This window comes from Trachypithecus francoisi, unplaced genomic scaffold (genome assembly GCF_009764315.1).
Source record: "Trachypithecus francoisi isolate TF-2019V2 unplaced genomic scaffold, Tfra_2.0 Lachesis_group20, whole genome shotgun sequence".
Taxonomy (NCBI): domain Eukaryota; kingdom Metazoa; phylum Chordata; class Mammalia; order Primates; family Cercopithecidae; genus Trachypithecus; species Trachypithecus francoisi.
The window spans coordinates 32,939,510-32,956,890 of record NW_022681466.1 but is presented as its reverse complement, the minus strand read 5'-3'; the positions used below and the strand labels follow the sequence as shown (position 1 = coordinate 32,956,890).

Genomic DNA, 17,381 nt, shown 5'->3' with positions numbered 1-17,381 from the left:
AGGAAGGCAAAGAAAATATGGAATAAGCAGTGAAGGAAAGTAGTTATACACACCAGCTATAACCAGTAATTTTATAATACCAGTAGTTATAAAATACATCAGTGTGAACAGTTGAAGTGAGTACTATAATTATTATGAGTATTCATTATTGTGTTATGAATGTTTGCATGTTTATGTATATATTTTTTCTTCCCTCTCTTATCCCCTTGTCATCCAACATAAAATTTATTAAAATAGCTACATTTGGCCGGGCGCGGTGGCTCAAGCCTGTAATCCCAGCACTTTGGGAGGCCGAGACGGGCGGATCACGAGGTCAGGAGATCGAGACCATCCTGGCTAATACGGTGAAACCCTGTCTCTACTTAAAAATATAAAAAACTAGCCGGGCGACGAGGCGGGCACCTGTAGTCCCAGCTACTCGGGAGGCTGAGGCAGGAGAATGGCATAAACCCGGGAGGCGGAGCTTGCAGTGAGCTGAGATCCGGCCACTGCACTCCAGCTTGGGTGGCAGAGCAAGACTCCGTCTCAAAAAAAAAATAAATAAAAATAAAATAAAATAAAATAGCTACATTTACATATTATTAAAGTTACTGGATTATCAAGGATAAAAGTGAACACCAGTCAAGGACTGTGAATTCTTTCCCAGGAAAAGAGCATATTTTCAGTTGTACACAGGTTAGCTGTGTCATGACAGGCAGAAGTTTTACTTTGTTATTATCTTTATTGGGAGATTAAATGGTTTAAGGACATGTGTACGGGTGCCAAGTTAACAAGACATGGACTGTGGTGATCAATTGTACGTGTTGACCTGGCTATGCTGTAATACCCAGTTATTCAAAAACTGACCTAGGTGTTGCTGTGAAGAAGGTATCTTGTAAATGTAATTTACATCTACAATCAGTTAACTTTATGTAAAGGAGATTATTCTGGATAATATGATTGGGTCTGATGCACTCAGTTGAAAGCTGAGGTTTCCCTGAAGAAGGAGAAGTTCCACCTGTGGACTGCAATGTCAGCTCTTGTCTGAGAGTTTCCAGACCTCCCTTCCACACGGCCTGCCCTGTGGATTTTGGACCTGCCTAGCCAGCCCCTACAACTGCATAAACCAATTCCTTGCATTAAATCTAGGTAGATGACAGATACGTGGATATGAAGACAGACAAGACAGAACATATCCTACTGGTTGTGTTTCTCTGGTGGAACTCTGACACACAAATCATCTGAGAAAACCTTGCATCTCTTCAGAGTCGGAGCTTGTTTTTGACCCAAAAGGGATCACCAAGCTTTCATCAGACATGGCCCCAAAATGACTGGGCAAATCTCAGGAGTTCAGAAGATTCTGATGGAGGAGTCAGATTAGGCAGGTCAGTGCAACACCCTCAAATAGTGCTCTGTCTTTTAGGGTGTACCTTCAGATATGTCAGTTTTTTTGTGTTGATTGAACTATCTGCAACACATTGGAATAGTATATAGCCACTTTGATGTTCATTATTAACTGTATCTAAAAGGAAACACAAAATCTCATAACATTAATTGCTTCTAAGGAAGGTAACCCACTAGCTGAAAGACAGAGGTGGAAGGGAGAATTTTTGCTTTTTGTGCCTTTAGCATAATGTATCATGTGAATGTGTCATTTAGATTAAGGGTCGGTATACTATGATCCACAGGCCCAATCTGTCCCCTGCTTTTTAAAAGTTTTACTGGAACATAGCCATGCTCATTTGTTTACGTATTATCTATGGCTGCTCTCATGCTGGAATGGCAGAGTTCAGAAACTGTAATCTATATACATATGTCATATGGACCACAAAGGCTAAAATATTTACTATCTGACCCTTTACAGAAAAAAATTTGCCAACCTGTCTAGATTTTTTAAAAATAGAAAACTGACATTAAAAAATAAAAGATGCCCCAAGAGAATTGAAAACATATTATCTACACAAAAATTTGTACATCAATGTTCATAGCAGCACTAATCACAATACTCAAAAAGTAGAAACAACCCAAACATCCCTCAACAGATGAATAAACAAAATGTGATATACCCACACATTACTCAGCTAGAGAAAGGAATGAAGTACTGATAAATGCTACAGCACAAATGAACCTTGAATACATCCTGCTAAGAAGCCAGAAACAAAATGCCACATGTACAATTCCATTTATATGAAATGTCCATAATAGGTAAATTCATAGAGATAAAACGTAGGTCAGTGGTTTCCCAGGGCTGAGGAGAAGAGGGAATGGCAAGTGACTGCAAACAGGTACACAATTTCTTTTGGGGGTGATAAAAATGCTCTGGAATTAGATAGTGGTGATGGCTGCAAAAGTTTGTGTATATGTTAAAAACTGCTGAACTGTACACCACCACCAAGTACAGGGCAATCCACAGTTCAGTACGGGGCTCAGAACCTGGTGAAAAATTAGTCCTCTCTGCCACCGCAAATCAAAATCAAACCTGGCCTGGGAGTCAGATCAAGTTCTGCATCCCAATTGTTGCGAGCATCCATGTGACCTTAGACAAGTTTCTTCCCCGTTTCCTTCCCTATAACATGGGTATAATTGAGCAGGGAGGGAGAAGGCTGGTGGTGCAATAGGGTGTGAGGGGGGATTTTGTTCTTTCCCCAACTTTATTAGATACCCTAATAATCAGTATTCATCATCATCATCATCACCCATTTTTAAGCATTTTCACATACATGATGTCATTTGATCTTTCCCTTTAGAAAAGACACATATTGTTTCCATTTTACAGATGAAGAAATCCAGGATCCGAGAGATCAAGCAGCTTGTCCACGTTCATCCAGTGGGTAAGTGTTGGAGCTGGGATTCGACTCCAGGTCTTCTGATTCTAGATCTTGTTCTGCCTACACTACCACACTGTTTTTGCATGTTTGCATTCTCTCTAGAAAGCCCAAAACAGCAGTGTCCAGCAGCCTCACCACAAACACTGTATACCTTTATCTGGGCAAAGGGAGGAAGGAGAGGCAGAACCTGGGGTTCTGCTGGTTCTCTTTTATCTTTCTTATGAACCTCTATATTGGCACAGTAGCAGTCTGTGGGTATGATTCATGTACACTGGTGTGGACACCAAGCCCACATACATCACAAAGATAGACACACAGGTACACCTGACCTCAACAGGCGACAGGTCATACTTGTTACTAGGGTAGTGAAGGGGCTACGCTTCTTGTTCAGGGGAGGCCTAAGAGGTCAGAACTCTAGGTGTCTGCTCTCCCTTCTAAGACCAGAAGACCCATCTCTCCCAAAGGTCTTAAGGAGTAAGCGGTGGTTCCTCAATCCTTAGTAGAGAGGAGTAAGGAGGAGGGAGAGAGGAAAATATCCTCGCTGTCCTTGCTAAACCAGAGCCCCAAGAGAGGGAACATCAGGGATTCACTACTAAGAGATCTGGGCCTACATCTTAAAGAGTATCCATGAGACCCCTGCTGCCAAACCCAGTTAAGCCCTTGTGCATCACAGTGCTAAGCTCTAGTAATGCCACCAGCTACATGGGCTTTGCCATTCACCTTCTCTGATTCAGTTTGCTTATCTAAAAATGTGGCTAATGATTACTGAGTCTAGCTCAGGGGGGTGCTCTCAGGTTTCAGCAACATAAACTGAAATGCTTTAAAAATAAAATGCATTTTATGAACACACTATTTCATCCTCCCATACCGGCAAGCAAGAATGGCTGAGGCTTGAATACACTTGGGAGTGACCCTCTCACGCCCTTCAAGGTGGCAAGGCTTGGGCAGCAAGCAGAGCCATGCCCAAGGCAGCCATTCTCTTCAGAAAAGGGAAGGCTGCCCTGGGGCACCAGGCCTGCCCAGGCTTGCTCGCACCCTCCTTTTTTCATTTGACCAGTCTGTATGTATCAAGCACTTCCTACAGCACAGCCACTGTTCTGTGTTCTTGAAGATAAGCAGTTAAGAGAAAAATGCTCTCACAGAGCTTATATTTTAGTTGCTGGAGGCCAGAAAGTAAACAAAAAATATGTCAAGCGTTGGCAGATGTTATGTGGAATTAAAGTGGGTAAGGTTAATAGTGATGGGGGAGAGACGCTATCTTGCACAGGATGTCAGAAAGCCCCTCTGATAAGAGGATGTTTGAGCAAAGACTGAAAGGAGGTGAGAGAATAATTTAGCGGGGAGACTAATAAATCTAGTCTGGAGGACACTAGAGTTCAGGGAACAGAGATCGACAGCGCCACAGCGACAAAGATTCCCTACCATGCTGGTTATTATCCATTTGCCTCCCTTAGATTGTCACCACCTTGCTCTTTCCTGCTGTTCCCTGTGGGAAGGGGGACTGAACCCTATAGACTGCATCTTGGGTCTGCCTTGTCATCTGCCATCTGGTTGGGTTCAGTCAAAGGGGGTCCCCAGAAGACTGGAGAACAGGATACAAGAAGCAGGGTTATTGATGCTCCTATGGGCACAGTTCTAATAATGGCTGCATTCTTCTGAGAGAATTCCACAATTTCCATCTGCTTTCCACAGTCCCTTCAGTGACACATGCTCACATACTTTCCCATTCTGGGCCCCAAAGAGTGGAGGCTCATCTCCTCCAGGAAGCCCTGCAGGATTAGCCTTCCAGATGAGCACTTCCAGATGTGCACCTACCTACCTGTGCAGGAATGTGTTGTTCACAGATCCACTTGGACTGCCTCTTTCATCAGGGAAGAAAGTAGATGAGTTTTGGCTCTGGAAACACTCATCCCTGATGAAATGTGAACCATGGCCTCACTCTCCCTCCCAAAGCTCCAGCTCTGTCGAATTACTCACGACAGCTAAGGCAGTAACAGAAATTTGGGCTCTCTAGAGCCCCATCTTAATCTTCTCTCATCTTAATCCCTTAGGACTTCACTGTCCCAAAGGTAGAGCATCTCCCTAAGACCAGCCAACTACCTTCCTAACTGGAGGAACTCTATCTACCTACCTCCAGCACTCAGTAACTCATTGCCCAGTTCATTTCCTTGATAACACATTTATCACTATTGAAAAAAGTTGATCAGTGTGTGTATGTCTGCTCTACACATAAGAATGTGTATGTCATAGAAGCCTAGAAGAACTTGCCTGTCTCATTCTCCTGTGTGAACAGCATCCTAGGCCCAAGCATACAAGAACTCTTCAATGTTTTTGAGTAAATAAATAGTAATGCAAAGACGGCAAAGCACCTCTGGCTCCCTAACACCTCCACGAGGATTGCAGTCACACGACGGTGTAGAGTCAGGGGTTGGAAGACACTCTCGGAAATCTTGGCACTGCTGATTTCTTAAGTTGTGTGTCTGGGCAACAGAGGATTGAGAGAATCACTTAGGTTCCACCAAAAGAGGCTCCATCTTTCTCAATATCCCCACCTTTCCATTTCGGAGTGGCCAGACCCTTTGCTAAATAGTCTCCAGGTTCAGGGAAGCCGAGAAGGGAGGTGTATGAAAAGGTAAGAGCTTTGGGCAAAAGCTGAAGCAGCAAAGCTCAGGCAGGTCCATGATGGCAGCTGGGAAGGCAGCAGCTACTATCCCAAAGACACAAAGTATGACTCACCTGGCCATCACCACCAAGGAAGGCAAAACCCAGGAGCCCTTAAGGGTGAGTGCTGCTGGTTAGTTTTCCTCTCCTTAAGGGGCATAAGCCTAGGCACAAATAAGTACGGCTACAGGCCAATCAGTATCTAGTGTCTGGTCTTCTCTTCAGTTCCCATTCTACTCCACCCTGGATACCCTCCATCCTCACCCCCTGTGTGGCACCACTGCCACCACGCCAACCCCTCATCCCCAAAGAGACCCAAAGAGCGCAGAAGTGCATCAATCAACCTTTAATGTCCAAAAGAGGCGTGGATGCAGAGCATAGGAGATGTGGCAGGGTCTCGGGCCCTGCTCCAGAAATGAGGGAGAGATGAACACAAACCAGACACTTCCAACTGGCCAGTCTGGGAGGGCAGGGTGAAACACAGATTTGGACATTCATAAAAAAATAAAACCTAAAATCAAGCACTCAATTTTGTGCCCACTGAAGGGTTTGATAAAGGGAACTCAGTCACCACCCAGGTCCCCCCCTCCCCTGCCAACATCACAAAGCAAGCTCAGCACACACTAAGGACTGAGGGAGGGGTATTCTCCTGCCTCCCCACCAGCCCCAAGAATGGACTTGAAAATAAAAGAATAAGCTAGATCCCCCACCTCCCACACTGTCAACCCTACATGAGAGTTTTGAAGGCGACTCATGAGAATCAGCAGCTCAAATGGCAATGACCACCCCACCCCAAACCCCACCCCACTCCTATTTCATTAACAGACAAGATTTCCCCTGCATCCTCCTCAGAATCTCCTCCTCTCATGGCCCTGCTCCATCTCCTGCTATCTGGCTTCATCACGGCAAGACTGACCTCCTCCAGGCTCCCAGAAGCTCCTCTTTCTTAGCTCTTTATCACTTCTATCCTCACCTCCCACCAGAGACTGCAACCATCCACAGTCACTGTCCCTCTGCACTGAGACCCAGCTCCAGATCAGATGGCAGCACGGTCATCCTGTCCTGGGTGGTCCTCCTAAAGCCTTCCCAGGGAGCAGACAGCCAGAGAGCAAGCAAGAGTGTCTGGGCTAGATGACAGCAAGGAGGGGACACCTATCTTTATTTCCAAAACAGATATCCCCAGAGGCTTTTAACAAAGGCCCACTTAGAACTAACTGTACCCCCTACCTACCCATACACCCTAGAGATTCCACACTGTTCTGCCCCCTCCCTCCCCTCTACCCCAAACCCCACACACACATACACACACATATACACACATATACACAGAAGAATCAAGAGACACATCGATTTGGTTTGATCGCTAAGACCTAACTAAGGAACTACAGTCACCAGAAATTCCCTTGCCAGCCAACTAACAACAGGGGCTGCTCTAAGAGAACTCCAGAGGAATGAGAAAACTGAGGGCTAAGCAGGGAGCAGACAGGAGAAGAATGTAAAGAAAAAAAAAATTCAAGCTAATCCTACCCCCAGCATCCTCCTGTCATGATCTCTGGCAGGAAGAACAAAAGAAGGTAATCCACAAAGACACAGCCCTTACTTAGAAATTCTGACAAAGACAGCAAGACAAGTCTGCTCCCCACTCCCACACACCACAGACAAACACATCTCAGGGCCCCCTAAAGAACACATCCCCACCCCACCCCTGCCCCAAGCCATAGAATCACAGTTCAGTGGAATATTCTCCCTGGTACTAGAACAATCCCTCCACCTTCCTTCCTATCCCTTTCTCCTTGACAATCCCAACACTGTCCCCCTGCAGCCTCCCTGGCCTTCCCAAAGCAGCATCCACCGCCAGGAAGAGGCAGCTGCACAGTTTTAGTTCCACCTCCAGAGACCTATTTCTTTTCCTCAGCCCTCCTAGTCTTTCGGCTGCCTAGTCTTTGTGGAGGGCCTTTTATTTTGTATAGGGAAAGAAAAACAAAAGGGAGAGGGTGGGAGAGATTTCCTAGTGCAATACAACTGAAAAATATTTTTAAAGTCTTGAAAAATAAACATAAAGCAGCCTTCTTCCCCCAGGCAACTAAACAGAAAGAGGTTTGGTTTTGTTTACTGCGACATACACATGAAATCGAGTATACAGTCCATGCAGTAGCACAGCCATTGGAGAGGACATCCGGATGCTGGCCCCAGTGCAAAACAGTCCCAGCAACGCCGCCTGCTTGCCATCGCTGCCGCCGCCACTGACACCTTCACCACGGCCATCTAGCCTGACTTGAAGAGGAGGATTGCAACTTGACCCAAGTAAAAATAGATGAAGTGCTTTGTCTCGTGTGTGACGTAGCTGCCAAAATTTCGGCCCACGATACAATGCCAGGTAGGGTTATATTTCTTGTCAAATTCCTAAAAAAGAATAAAGGCAGAGAAAAAAGTAATTAGGGTAGCTGGAGAAGGAGAAATCAGAATGGGAGTCTCTCCCTGCAACTCCAGCACCAATACATGTTTAGTTGTTATCACCCCCACCCCATCCCTCAGCCTGGGGTTCCCTCCCCGAACCTCAGAAGCTCAGGTTTTAAAGCTGGCCAGGACACTCTTCCCCTCATTAATAATGGAACACCACAAAGGCTCCATTATTCGTCTCCCCTGAGCCTCCAGCACTCTACACCCTGATCATCTCTCCTCCCTCTAGCTACCCCACCCCCTCACACCACCCCTAGCCCACCCTGGGATTCTTCAGCAAGGGAATCAAGAGGCCAGTGGAATAAAGGACCATTTGTCAAACAGCATGACACAAATAGGGAGCCACCACCCACTGCCTCACACATTACTAAACCAGCATTTCCAAATGCTGAACACTAAGGCATTAAAGCAAAACAAGACCAAGCATCGGGAGTACCAGGAGGCAGTACTATATAAGACAACATTAAAGGCACTCCCGTGTACCATGCACTGTGTGGGCTGAATGTACCAGGACAAGGACCTCCACCATGAGATCAAGGCAATTCCCTCAGGGGCACAAGTTCACCATCAAAACCACAGGAAATCTTTAGAGCTAATCAGCTCCCTACTACCTTGTGGCTCAGCCTGCAGACTCAGTTCTAGAAGCATTCTGCCGTGGCCATGAAAGGGCAGCAACCCTCCACCATGGGCCCACCAATGCTGCCAACTCTGGGGTTCTATCCCTCAACATGCTCAACATATAACTTGTCTGGTCTCCTCACAGCCCCCTTACCACACAACTCTCCAAGTACTAGGAGAGTAAAAACCAAACCCAGCTTCAACATTGGCTCAAGACTATGTGCAATACAGGAGAGCCAGTCACTTCCCTGGTTCTCATTTCTCCATCAGCAAAATAAGAGCGCTGGACCAGAAAATCTGGGGATTCTTCTGGCTCTCAGAGTACAGGACAGCAAGAAGGTGGGCTCCCAAATGGCTCTCCAACCCTTGGCTCCACACCCAAAAAAGTCTCTCAGGACACTAGGAGTTCTTCTTTTCATTCCACCCATTTGGTAGGAAAACACAGTTCTGTAAAACTCAAAGAGACCCTACCACTTAAATGGACCAGACTGCTACCATTCTTACACATGTTCTTGGGATGCCAGAGCTGAGAATATCAAACACTGGGATTATGCCTCCAATGGATATGGGTCCTGACTGGGAATCAGGGGGCCCCAGTACCCCTTTTCCTACTTTTGGCACAGCTGCTTCCTCACCATGTTAACCATAGCCAGTCACGAATTCACTCAGGAATTTTTCAGGGACCAAACCTATGGCCCCATTATTGCTCATCCATTTCTTTACAATTATATATTTGAGCCCACCCTTTCATTAAGAATGTAGAAAGGGGTGATGTAGTACTTGAGTCCTTTTCAAGGAAAAGAAAAGGAAACCTCCTACATGATGAGGATTATTATAGGCATACCCACTTTAAATGATGTAGTTCCCTCAAAATTTGTACATCTTATTCTTTCAAATATCCTCGATCTTAATTTTGAATAGTTCTGAACTGGGCCAGAAATACTTAATTCTGAAGTGTATCTGCATACTCTTATCCTTCCCCAATGCCTTGCAGTAGCTTAATTATCTGTAAAAGTAAACATACACACACACACACACACACCTAGCAGAGCTATTAACAACTCCTAAAGTGAATGCTTGGGCAATTCAGAATCACTCACTAGTTTGTCTGCTTTGCAAGTTCCTAGGGTTTTGTTTGCATAGGATATACAGGCTTTCTTATGTCCCCAGCTCCAGATCTCCCTGGAGGTTAGCTCAGCTGTCAATCCCCACCCATGGCCATCAGTCCCAGCTGTCCCAGCACACCTTCTTGATATAGGCAGCAATGTCCTTCTCTATATTGTACTTCTCCATGGCCTGCGTGGCACAGTCAACGGCATCCTGTTGCATGTCCTCAGACATGTCTGCGTTCTTGATCACTGCCTTCCGGTCAGACATGGTGACACTACAGAAGGAGCAGAGAGGTAAGGCTGACAACTCCATGCTCTGGGCAGTGAACATTAGCTGCTGGGTGTGGGGTCTCAGTGCGAGAGAGGAGTATAGAAGGTGAGGGCAACAGAAAACACAGATGTGAAGCATTAGGAGAGGGAGCTCCTAAGCTTTAGCAGAGACACTGGGAAATATAGGGCCACCCTGGGAAATACAGGGCCAACAGGACATAATAAATCATCAGTTTTTACCATAGGCAAAATGAGGTTTTCCAACTCTAAAATTTACTTCCGATATTCTGAACAGCACCAGTAGTCAAGATGATATTACAGTGTATCATCTACTAGCTGTGTTGTTGGGCAAGTTACTTAATCTTTGTGTTTTGATGTCATCATCTGTAAAATGGGGACTATAGGGTTGTCCTGAGAATAAACCAGGTATCCTAACATTTGAACAGAATAAGTCCCTGATTTAATGACCATTCATTACATCACTGGCATTAATGCAGAAAGAAGCTGGACTAGGACTCAGTAGGCCTGACTCCTGGTCCTGAGTTTATCTCTTGTGGTCTTAGACAAGTCACTTGGCCTTCCTGCATTTGATTATTTTCATTTTAGCAGATGAGGATAGCTCTCTATCGCGAGTTGCTGTAAGGATTAACTAGTTACATGAGAACATCTGCAGACAAGGACAGTCTACAAGCGACTGTCCATCAGTCACACCCAGCCTACCACCTGTTTCTGTAAAATAAAGTGTTGCAGGAACATGCTACGATGGCAGAGTTGAGTAGTTCCAAGAGACTATTTGGCCTGCAAAGCCAAAAGTATTTCCTATCTGGCCCTTCACAGAAAAATGCTGCCAACCCCTGCCCTATAAAAAAAGGGGTAGGGTATATTCCAGGCCATCAATGCTCAGTAGGGCAGAGATGATAATTATGCCTTCTCTCAAGTACTCCAGGGTGAGATGCCCCTTAGAGGCAGAGAGGGTGGGAAGGCAACCTCAGACTTGGCTGGTCGGTCACACAGACATGGGACATGTCTCTGTCCCACCCTCCCCTCTGCTTCCCCACTCTCCTCAGTACAATGTTCATTTTTTAAAGCTCAATATAATTTTTGAAAGCCCTAATTTTGGACCCAGCTTCAACACTGATGTGTCATTCCTTTGGTGTGTTGCTTCCTCATGCCAAACGTATTCATTCAAAAAGTACTGACCTATTAGGTGATGTGAAAGGTATTATGTTAGGGGACAATATCTTATTTTTCTCAAAGGAATGCTGAAGCCTTCCTTCCCTTAAAAAAACCAGAGGCTTGGGAAAAACCTGGAGATAAAGCATTTTAAAAAGGTGCCTAAGAAAGGTAAAGAATTACTATTTTAACAGCCTTGTTTCATATCCCTGCTGTCAGGGCCATGCCATTCATCCCATAGCAACCAGAGTTCCCAGGAAGACCCTGCATGGACCCTTCCTGAGACAAGAGGAATCTCAGGAAGTGGCTGGCAAGTGGCATGTGAGGTACTATGCAGGAACAGAGGGGATGAGCCCTTTGTCCTTGACCACAGTGCCAACACATGGAGCAGTAACAATCTCCCCCCCATCATCCCACCCCTAAAAGCACCACTCTGTGGCCCAGCCCAATGGACAAGAGATGCTGTCATTCCAGCTCTATCTGATACAAGGCTGCACAGGAGACTGCCTGCTCAAGGGCAGATCCTTGGTATCATTCCAGGCCACCTTGATCTCTGAGTTCACATTAGCCTGTGTGCTACATGGCTGAAAGGGAAAACAGAACTCACCACCACCATTTGAGCCTGCACCATATACAGAGAATGCACACATGCCAGCTGCCTGCCAGACAGCCCTTGACCACATCCAAGGCCCCTTCATCTAGATAGCACTGTCAAACTAAGCAGGGCTGGTTCCACTTCGGCAGAAACTAGCAGAGCAAAGAGGTAGTAGACCAGCACCCTCTGCCCCCACATTGTGGAGAGGAAAAGTCAGAGCCTCAACTGGAGTGTGAGCACCACATGGTGCTGAGGAAAGATTCGGAGAACACTGTTCAAGGAATGACTAGTTACATGACCTTGGGCAAATCAACATCTTCATTTTAAATACCAAAGGTTGAAATGAGATAAATGGGGCAACCTCAATGGGTCTGAGCAAAAGTACAACAGCAGCACAGGGAGAAAGGTTCTTATAAGGCTCTGTACAAGTGAAGAAAAACGAGTGTCACCTGGTGGCCTATTCCAGGTTACCACTCAGAAGGGGGCACTGTTTACAAACCCAGGCGTGGGGGTGGGGCCTGATTAGACAGCAAAGTGAAAGTATGAAATTGGCACCATTTTGCCTGCAAGCTCACCTGCTCCACTGCCTCATTCCCAAAGTCCAAAGGGGCAACTCTGTTACAGTAATTAAAAGCCACCTTAGTCTCCAGGAGAGAGCCTCCAGTTACATAATACTGGTCTTGTGACTACAATGGCACGATTCTTCACCCCTGCCCCCCAGGCATCTGAGAGAGTTGAAGCCCAACCCCTACCACCCCTGTCCAAGGTGCCGGTGAGCAAAGCAGAGGAAGGTGTCCAGTCTAGCCCCTCCCTCTTGGGGGAAAAAGCAAGGGACCTGGGCCTCCAGATAAGAGGAAGATGGCCAGAGGGCCCCAGGCCAGCCGCCTCAGTCACGAGCCAGGGCTCCTGTGAAAAGCGCAAAGGGCACTCCAGGACAGCTCCCATCTTCGATTCCTGGTTTTGCAACCCAAAAAAAAGGCTAAATCTCCGAATGACACGGATCACCATCCCCACCCGCCAATAGACACACACTTCTACTTCCCTCTTCGGGCTCTCCAAGGGGGCCGTATCTCTCCACTATCCCATCCTCCAGAGCGCTGCGGTCCCGAAGGGCAGCACCTGGGGAACGAGGAAGCATCCTCCTCCCCCCCACCTCCCGCCCGCGCCGCCGGCCAGGTCCGCAGACTCCGGCCGGTCAGCCGCCCTCCCCCGCCCGGCCTGGAACAGCGCCGGAGTGACTGGGCGTCCTCGCTGCAGGAAGGACGCCCCAGAGGGTGGCGGTGGTGGCAGGAGGAGCCGCGTCACGCCCGAGCCCTCTCCACCCCCTCTTCCCCGGCCCCTGACATCAGGGGCCTCCACGAAGCGCAGGGAGACTCCCCGGGGGGGCGGGGGCAGCGGCACCTCCGCAGCCCAGGCCTCCAGCAGCGCCACGAGGGTGGCCAGGGCAGAGGGTGGCGCAGCCGGGGCTGCGCCCAGAGGGAGGGGCAGCGGGGGCGCGCGGCGCTGCCCGGACCGTCAACGCCAAGGACTGCGGGGCCAGCCCTGTTCCAGGCCTTGGGGCCAGTTAAGGAGGCCGCAGGGCCACCTCGGCGAGGGCCGGGGAGTGTGGAGCCACACGCGACGGGCACAGGCCCGCCACCCGGAGGACGCCCCCACCCACCGCTCACCTTCACGGAGGCGAGTCCGCACGAGGCCCTGGGGAGCAGCGATGGCCCGAGGCAGAGCACAGGCAGGGGCGGTGTCCCCTGGGCTCCTCCTGCAGCCGCCGCCGCCGCGGTCTCCGGCTCCCGCAGCCCGGGGCCGATCGCTCCCTGCCGCGGTCCGCCCTTGGAGTTTCGCCGGCCGCCCGCGCTCCGCCTCGCGCCGCCGGCCCGCCCGCCCGCTCGCTCAGCGTTGGCGCCTCACAGCTCCGCTCCGCTCTGCCGCTGAGCGCGGCCGACGCGCGGCCCCCGCTGAAATAGCGCCCCGCCCCCGCCCCCCCGCCGCGCGCGCCGCCGTCCGCGCTCCCCATTGGCTGCGCCCGCCCGGCCCCGCACTGCGGGCTTCTCCCCGCGCCGCTCTCGCCCCACATCTTGTTTCCTCCCACAATGCCTCGGGGCGGAGGGAGGGGGTGGGGAGGAGGAGCTGGAGCGGGTGGGGGAGGGAGCCGTGGCCTTAAGAAAGGAGAGGAATGCGAACCCCTCCGCCCGGGGCTGGAGAGGCCAGGCCTGAAAAGGAATAAAGAGACGTGGTCCTGAGAGAGGAGGAGAGGGAGGGGTGTGGAGACCCCAGTCCCAAGGAGGAAAAGGGGAGAAGGGGATGGAGATTTCAGACCCAGGGAACAGATGGGGCTGAGGTAGAAACCCCAACCTTAGAGAGAGGAAGGGGAGGAGATGAAGTCACCAGCCTCAGAGGAAAAGACAGGACACTCTCTCCTCCCCTATCTGTGGGAAACAGCGGGACAGCCAGCCCTAAGGAGAGGGAGAGGCATAGGAGCCCCAGGACTCCCTCCCCTCACCTTCCGGGAAGGTCCATTCTTCCTCCAGCTCAGCCTTTGTTCTTTGAGGCTGAAGGACCTAAACTCCCAGCTGGGCCCCCAGCCAGTATTTATCTACAAGGGCAATGGAGACAGAGCCGAAGCAAAATTGATGGTGGGGGGGTGTCTTTGGTAGGTAGGCCTCTGCTGTCCTTGCACATTTATGGCCTTGGGGTCCTGGGATGGGGGTGAGAGTGAGCCATTTCTTGTCGTCTGTCCCTGCCTGTCCAGGTAGACAGGACTGGAAGAGAGTAACTAGAAGCCCCTAGAGGTGGTGCCTGTCAGAGCTGTGAGGAGCCTTCAAAAACCACCCATCCACACCCCTCACTTTATAAAGGAGAGAATCCAAGTACAGAGAGGGGAGAGCCCTGCCGGATCCCGCAGGTCAGGCTTGACTCGCTTCTAGCTGAAAAGCGGTGCACCCAGGCAGCAGCCCCTCTGGAGGCTCAAGAGACTCCTGGGAGGATGGGTGTGAACGTGCGCGTTGGGAGCCTGCCTGCCGTCACTCCACCCGACTTCCAGGAAAGATCCTCAGGCCTACGGTTTTCTTTCTGGTCTGTTTTATACAGAAGTGTCTACCTCAAGGGCTGACGAGTCTTTATTGGGAACCAAGCATTTTGGCCATACAGTCGGGTTTAAGAAGCTGCCAGGGATAGCTCCCACTCCTATCTTTTTCCCTTCGCCTCTCCAAACCATGGTCAGGAAGTGAGACTTGCCCTGGCCCTGGCCTGCTCTGGTTTGAAGCATCAAAAGTTAGTGTTCGTTATGTGTCAGGGGAAACCTGGAAAAATCATTCCCTCTGGTTTCTGCTTTCCACAGTTCTGTCCTCTAACAACCTCAGTTGGGGGATTTCAGAGAGCAGTTAAGGCCTGGGGTATCCCCTCACACTAAGGGTATTCTGATGTCAGTCTTTGTGTTCGTGAATGGGAGGCGTGGTCTCTATGGGAGGAAGGGCGGGGGATGAGGAAGGATGATTTATACAGTTAGGGCTTGTGCCAGGCTAATCGCCTGGACTGCTTGAAGAAAGAGAAGCTAGTACCCTCTTTCTCCAATAGTCATTAGTTTCCAGGGCCTGAAGGTCAGATCTGCACGTATGGTTGCATAGGTCATTCACTGCACAACAGTGTGCAACCAAGGGAGCAAATGGGTGCTAAAATACAGGGGCACACTGCTTGCTAAACTGTGTGTCACGGTGCAAGCCAGTGTCCAACCAGAAGATGACTTATTTCAAGTGTTCCCAAGGGTTACATGGAGCTAGCAGTGGCCCTTCAAAGGCCATGCTGCCAGGGCATAAATCCTGCCTCTCTCTGCTCCCCTTCCCTGAAGTACAGAAGGGATAAAAGCTTGCTCATTTCCATGCTGTGGTGTGGTGGACACAAGGGCACAAAGAACTTCAACTAACAAAAGTCAGAGCCAAGGGTTTTCACTTTTAGGAAATGTGAATATCAGTGCGCATGCGTGTGTGTGTGTGTGTGTGTGTGTGTGTGTGTGTGTGTGTGTCAAGGACTAAACTGTAGAATATCAGGGAGATGTGTTAATAGTATGGTTTATAGATAATAATAACTAATCCTCATGAATCCCTTGCTGTATGTCAGGCTCTATTCTAAGCGTTTTAAATGCAATGCATTCCATTTAATCCCAGGAGCTGCCGTTTGAAGTGAATATATTGCTATCACCCTGTACAGATGAGCAAACTAGAGTTTAGAGAAGTTCAGTAACTTACTCAACATTGTCCAATTTGTCAGTAGCAGGATTCAACTCCAGATTGTTTCCACTGCCTACAATCTTAGCCATTATACTGTACTGCCTCCTAACAGAGAAAAGAGGAGAGGAAGTGTAAAACAGGGTTTGGCCCTCTATCTAAATTATGTCAGCATTTCCTAAACTTACCTGACTCTAAAGCCCTTTTTTTATCCAAACATTTATTAACATCTCTGGGAACTACTATTCCACAGGACACAGTTTGGGAAACTTGTGATATAATAATTACTGCTATTTATGTAAAATGCTTACTGTTCAGGATAATTACTATGCAACATAGTCACTGTTATAATTAATATGTCAGCTTAACTTGGTGAATGTTTTTATTTGATACAGCTACAGTATTTGTGATTGCCCAGTTTCCTGTTGCCCAGATAACACGGTCATGTCTTCTGACTTAAAAATCAAAATCAGACTATTGTTTTTGGCTCTTTGGCGGACCCCTTTCCATCTGGCTACTTCTTTAACTTCAGGGTTCCCCAGGGCACTTTGCTTCCCTCACTGCTCAACTTGGAAATTTCACCCACATTCATGGTTTTTACCATGATCTGGGCCCCGATGATCCCCCTAATGCCTGAACCTCTCCACTGTGGATGCCCCACAGGCTCTTCAGACTCTTTGCACACACACATATAAAGCAGTGGGCCAGAGTGCATGGATTCTGAACTTTCTCCACCACTCTAGCAGCTGTGCAGATTTGGCTAAGCTATTCAACATTTCCAAATTTCATTTTCATTATCTATAAATTGAGAATCATATCCACTTCATGGAGTTAAGAGAAAATGCATGGAGAAGTCCTGGCACAGTGCCTGGTTAATATACGTGATTAGTAAATGTTAGCCATCGCCAACATCTCCATCCCAGACTTGTTCCCTTTCCCCGTATTTCCTATCTCAGTTTATGGCCCCATTATCCACCCAGGCACAAGCCAGAAACCCTAGATTTGTGTCTCTCCCTCACCCACCATGTCTCCATCACTGCTCATCTCTTGGATATTTTTCCAAACCATGCCTTATGAATCCCCTGTGTCAGATACTCATCATCTCTTCCAGTTTGTTCTCTGTCTCAGTTCTTGGCTCCTCCACCTTAGATCTACACTGCAGTGATCTATCTAAAATGCAGATCTCCTCAGGCACGCCCCCCTTTCCTGCTCAGAATAAAGACTAACTCCTTTCCCGTAACTTACCCTCCACATGTGCATGCCTGCGTCTCTGCCTTTATGTCACCACACTTTCCATCTCATTCTTCTGGCTCTGGTAACATCATCCACTGCCTGTTGTTTCCCTACATGCAGATTCCACACCTGAGTACATGCAGATTCCATACCTGAGCTCTTGCCTGTGAGATTTGGAGCTTTTTTCCTGGCCAACTCCTTTGTTTGGATGTCATCTACCAAGCCCCTGAACCCTAGA

General features: G+C 48.4%; 1 protein-coding gene across 1 annotated transcript; it reads right to left on the bottom strand.

Annotated features, from left to right (window-relative positions):
• Nucleotides 1-5,799: 5,799 nt before the first annotated feature.
• On the bottom strand, nt 5,800-13,619 carry DYNLL2 (dynein light chain LC8-type 2). The gene is made up of 3 exons (XM_033183626.1): nt 13,361-13,619; nt 9,792-9,930; nt 5,800-7,871 (listed from the first exon to the last, which is right to left on the bottom strand). Exons 2-3 carry the CDS (start codon nt 9,921-9,923, stop codon nt 7,734-7,736), a joined length of 270 nt encoding a protein of 89 aa, XP_033039517.1. The 5' UTR covers nt 9,924-9,930; nt 13,361-13,619; the 3' UTR covers nt 5,800-7,733.
• Between the last annotated feature and the right edge of the window lie 3,762 nt (nt 13,620-17,381).

Excerpts from the sequence above, each read along its gene's own strand:
- DYNLL2 (XM_033183626.1), bottom strand. The coding sequence starts at position 9,923 with ATGTCTGACCGGAAGGCAGTGATCAAGAACGCAGACATGTCTGAGGAC. Across the intron at positions 7,872-9,791 it reads TTGCTGCCTATATCAAGAAG|GAATTTGACAAGAAATATAA; the intron begins GTGTGCTGGGAC and ends ATTCTTTTTTAG.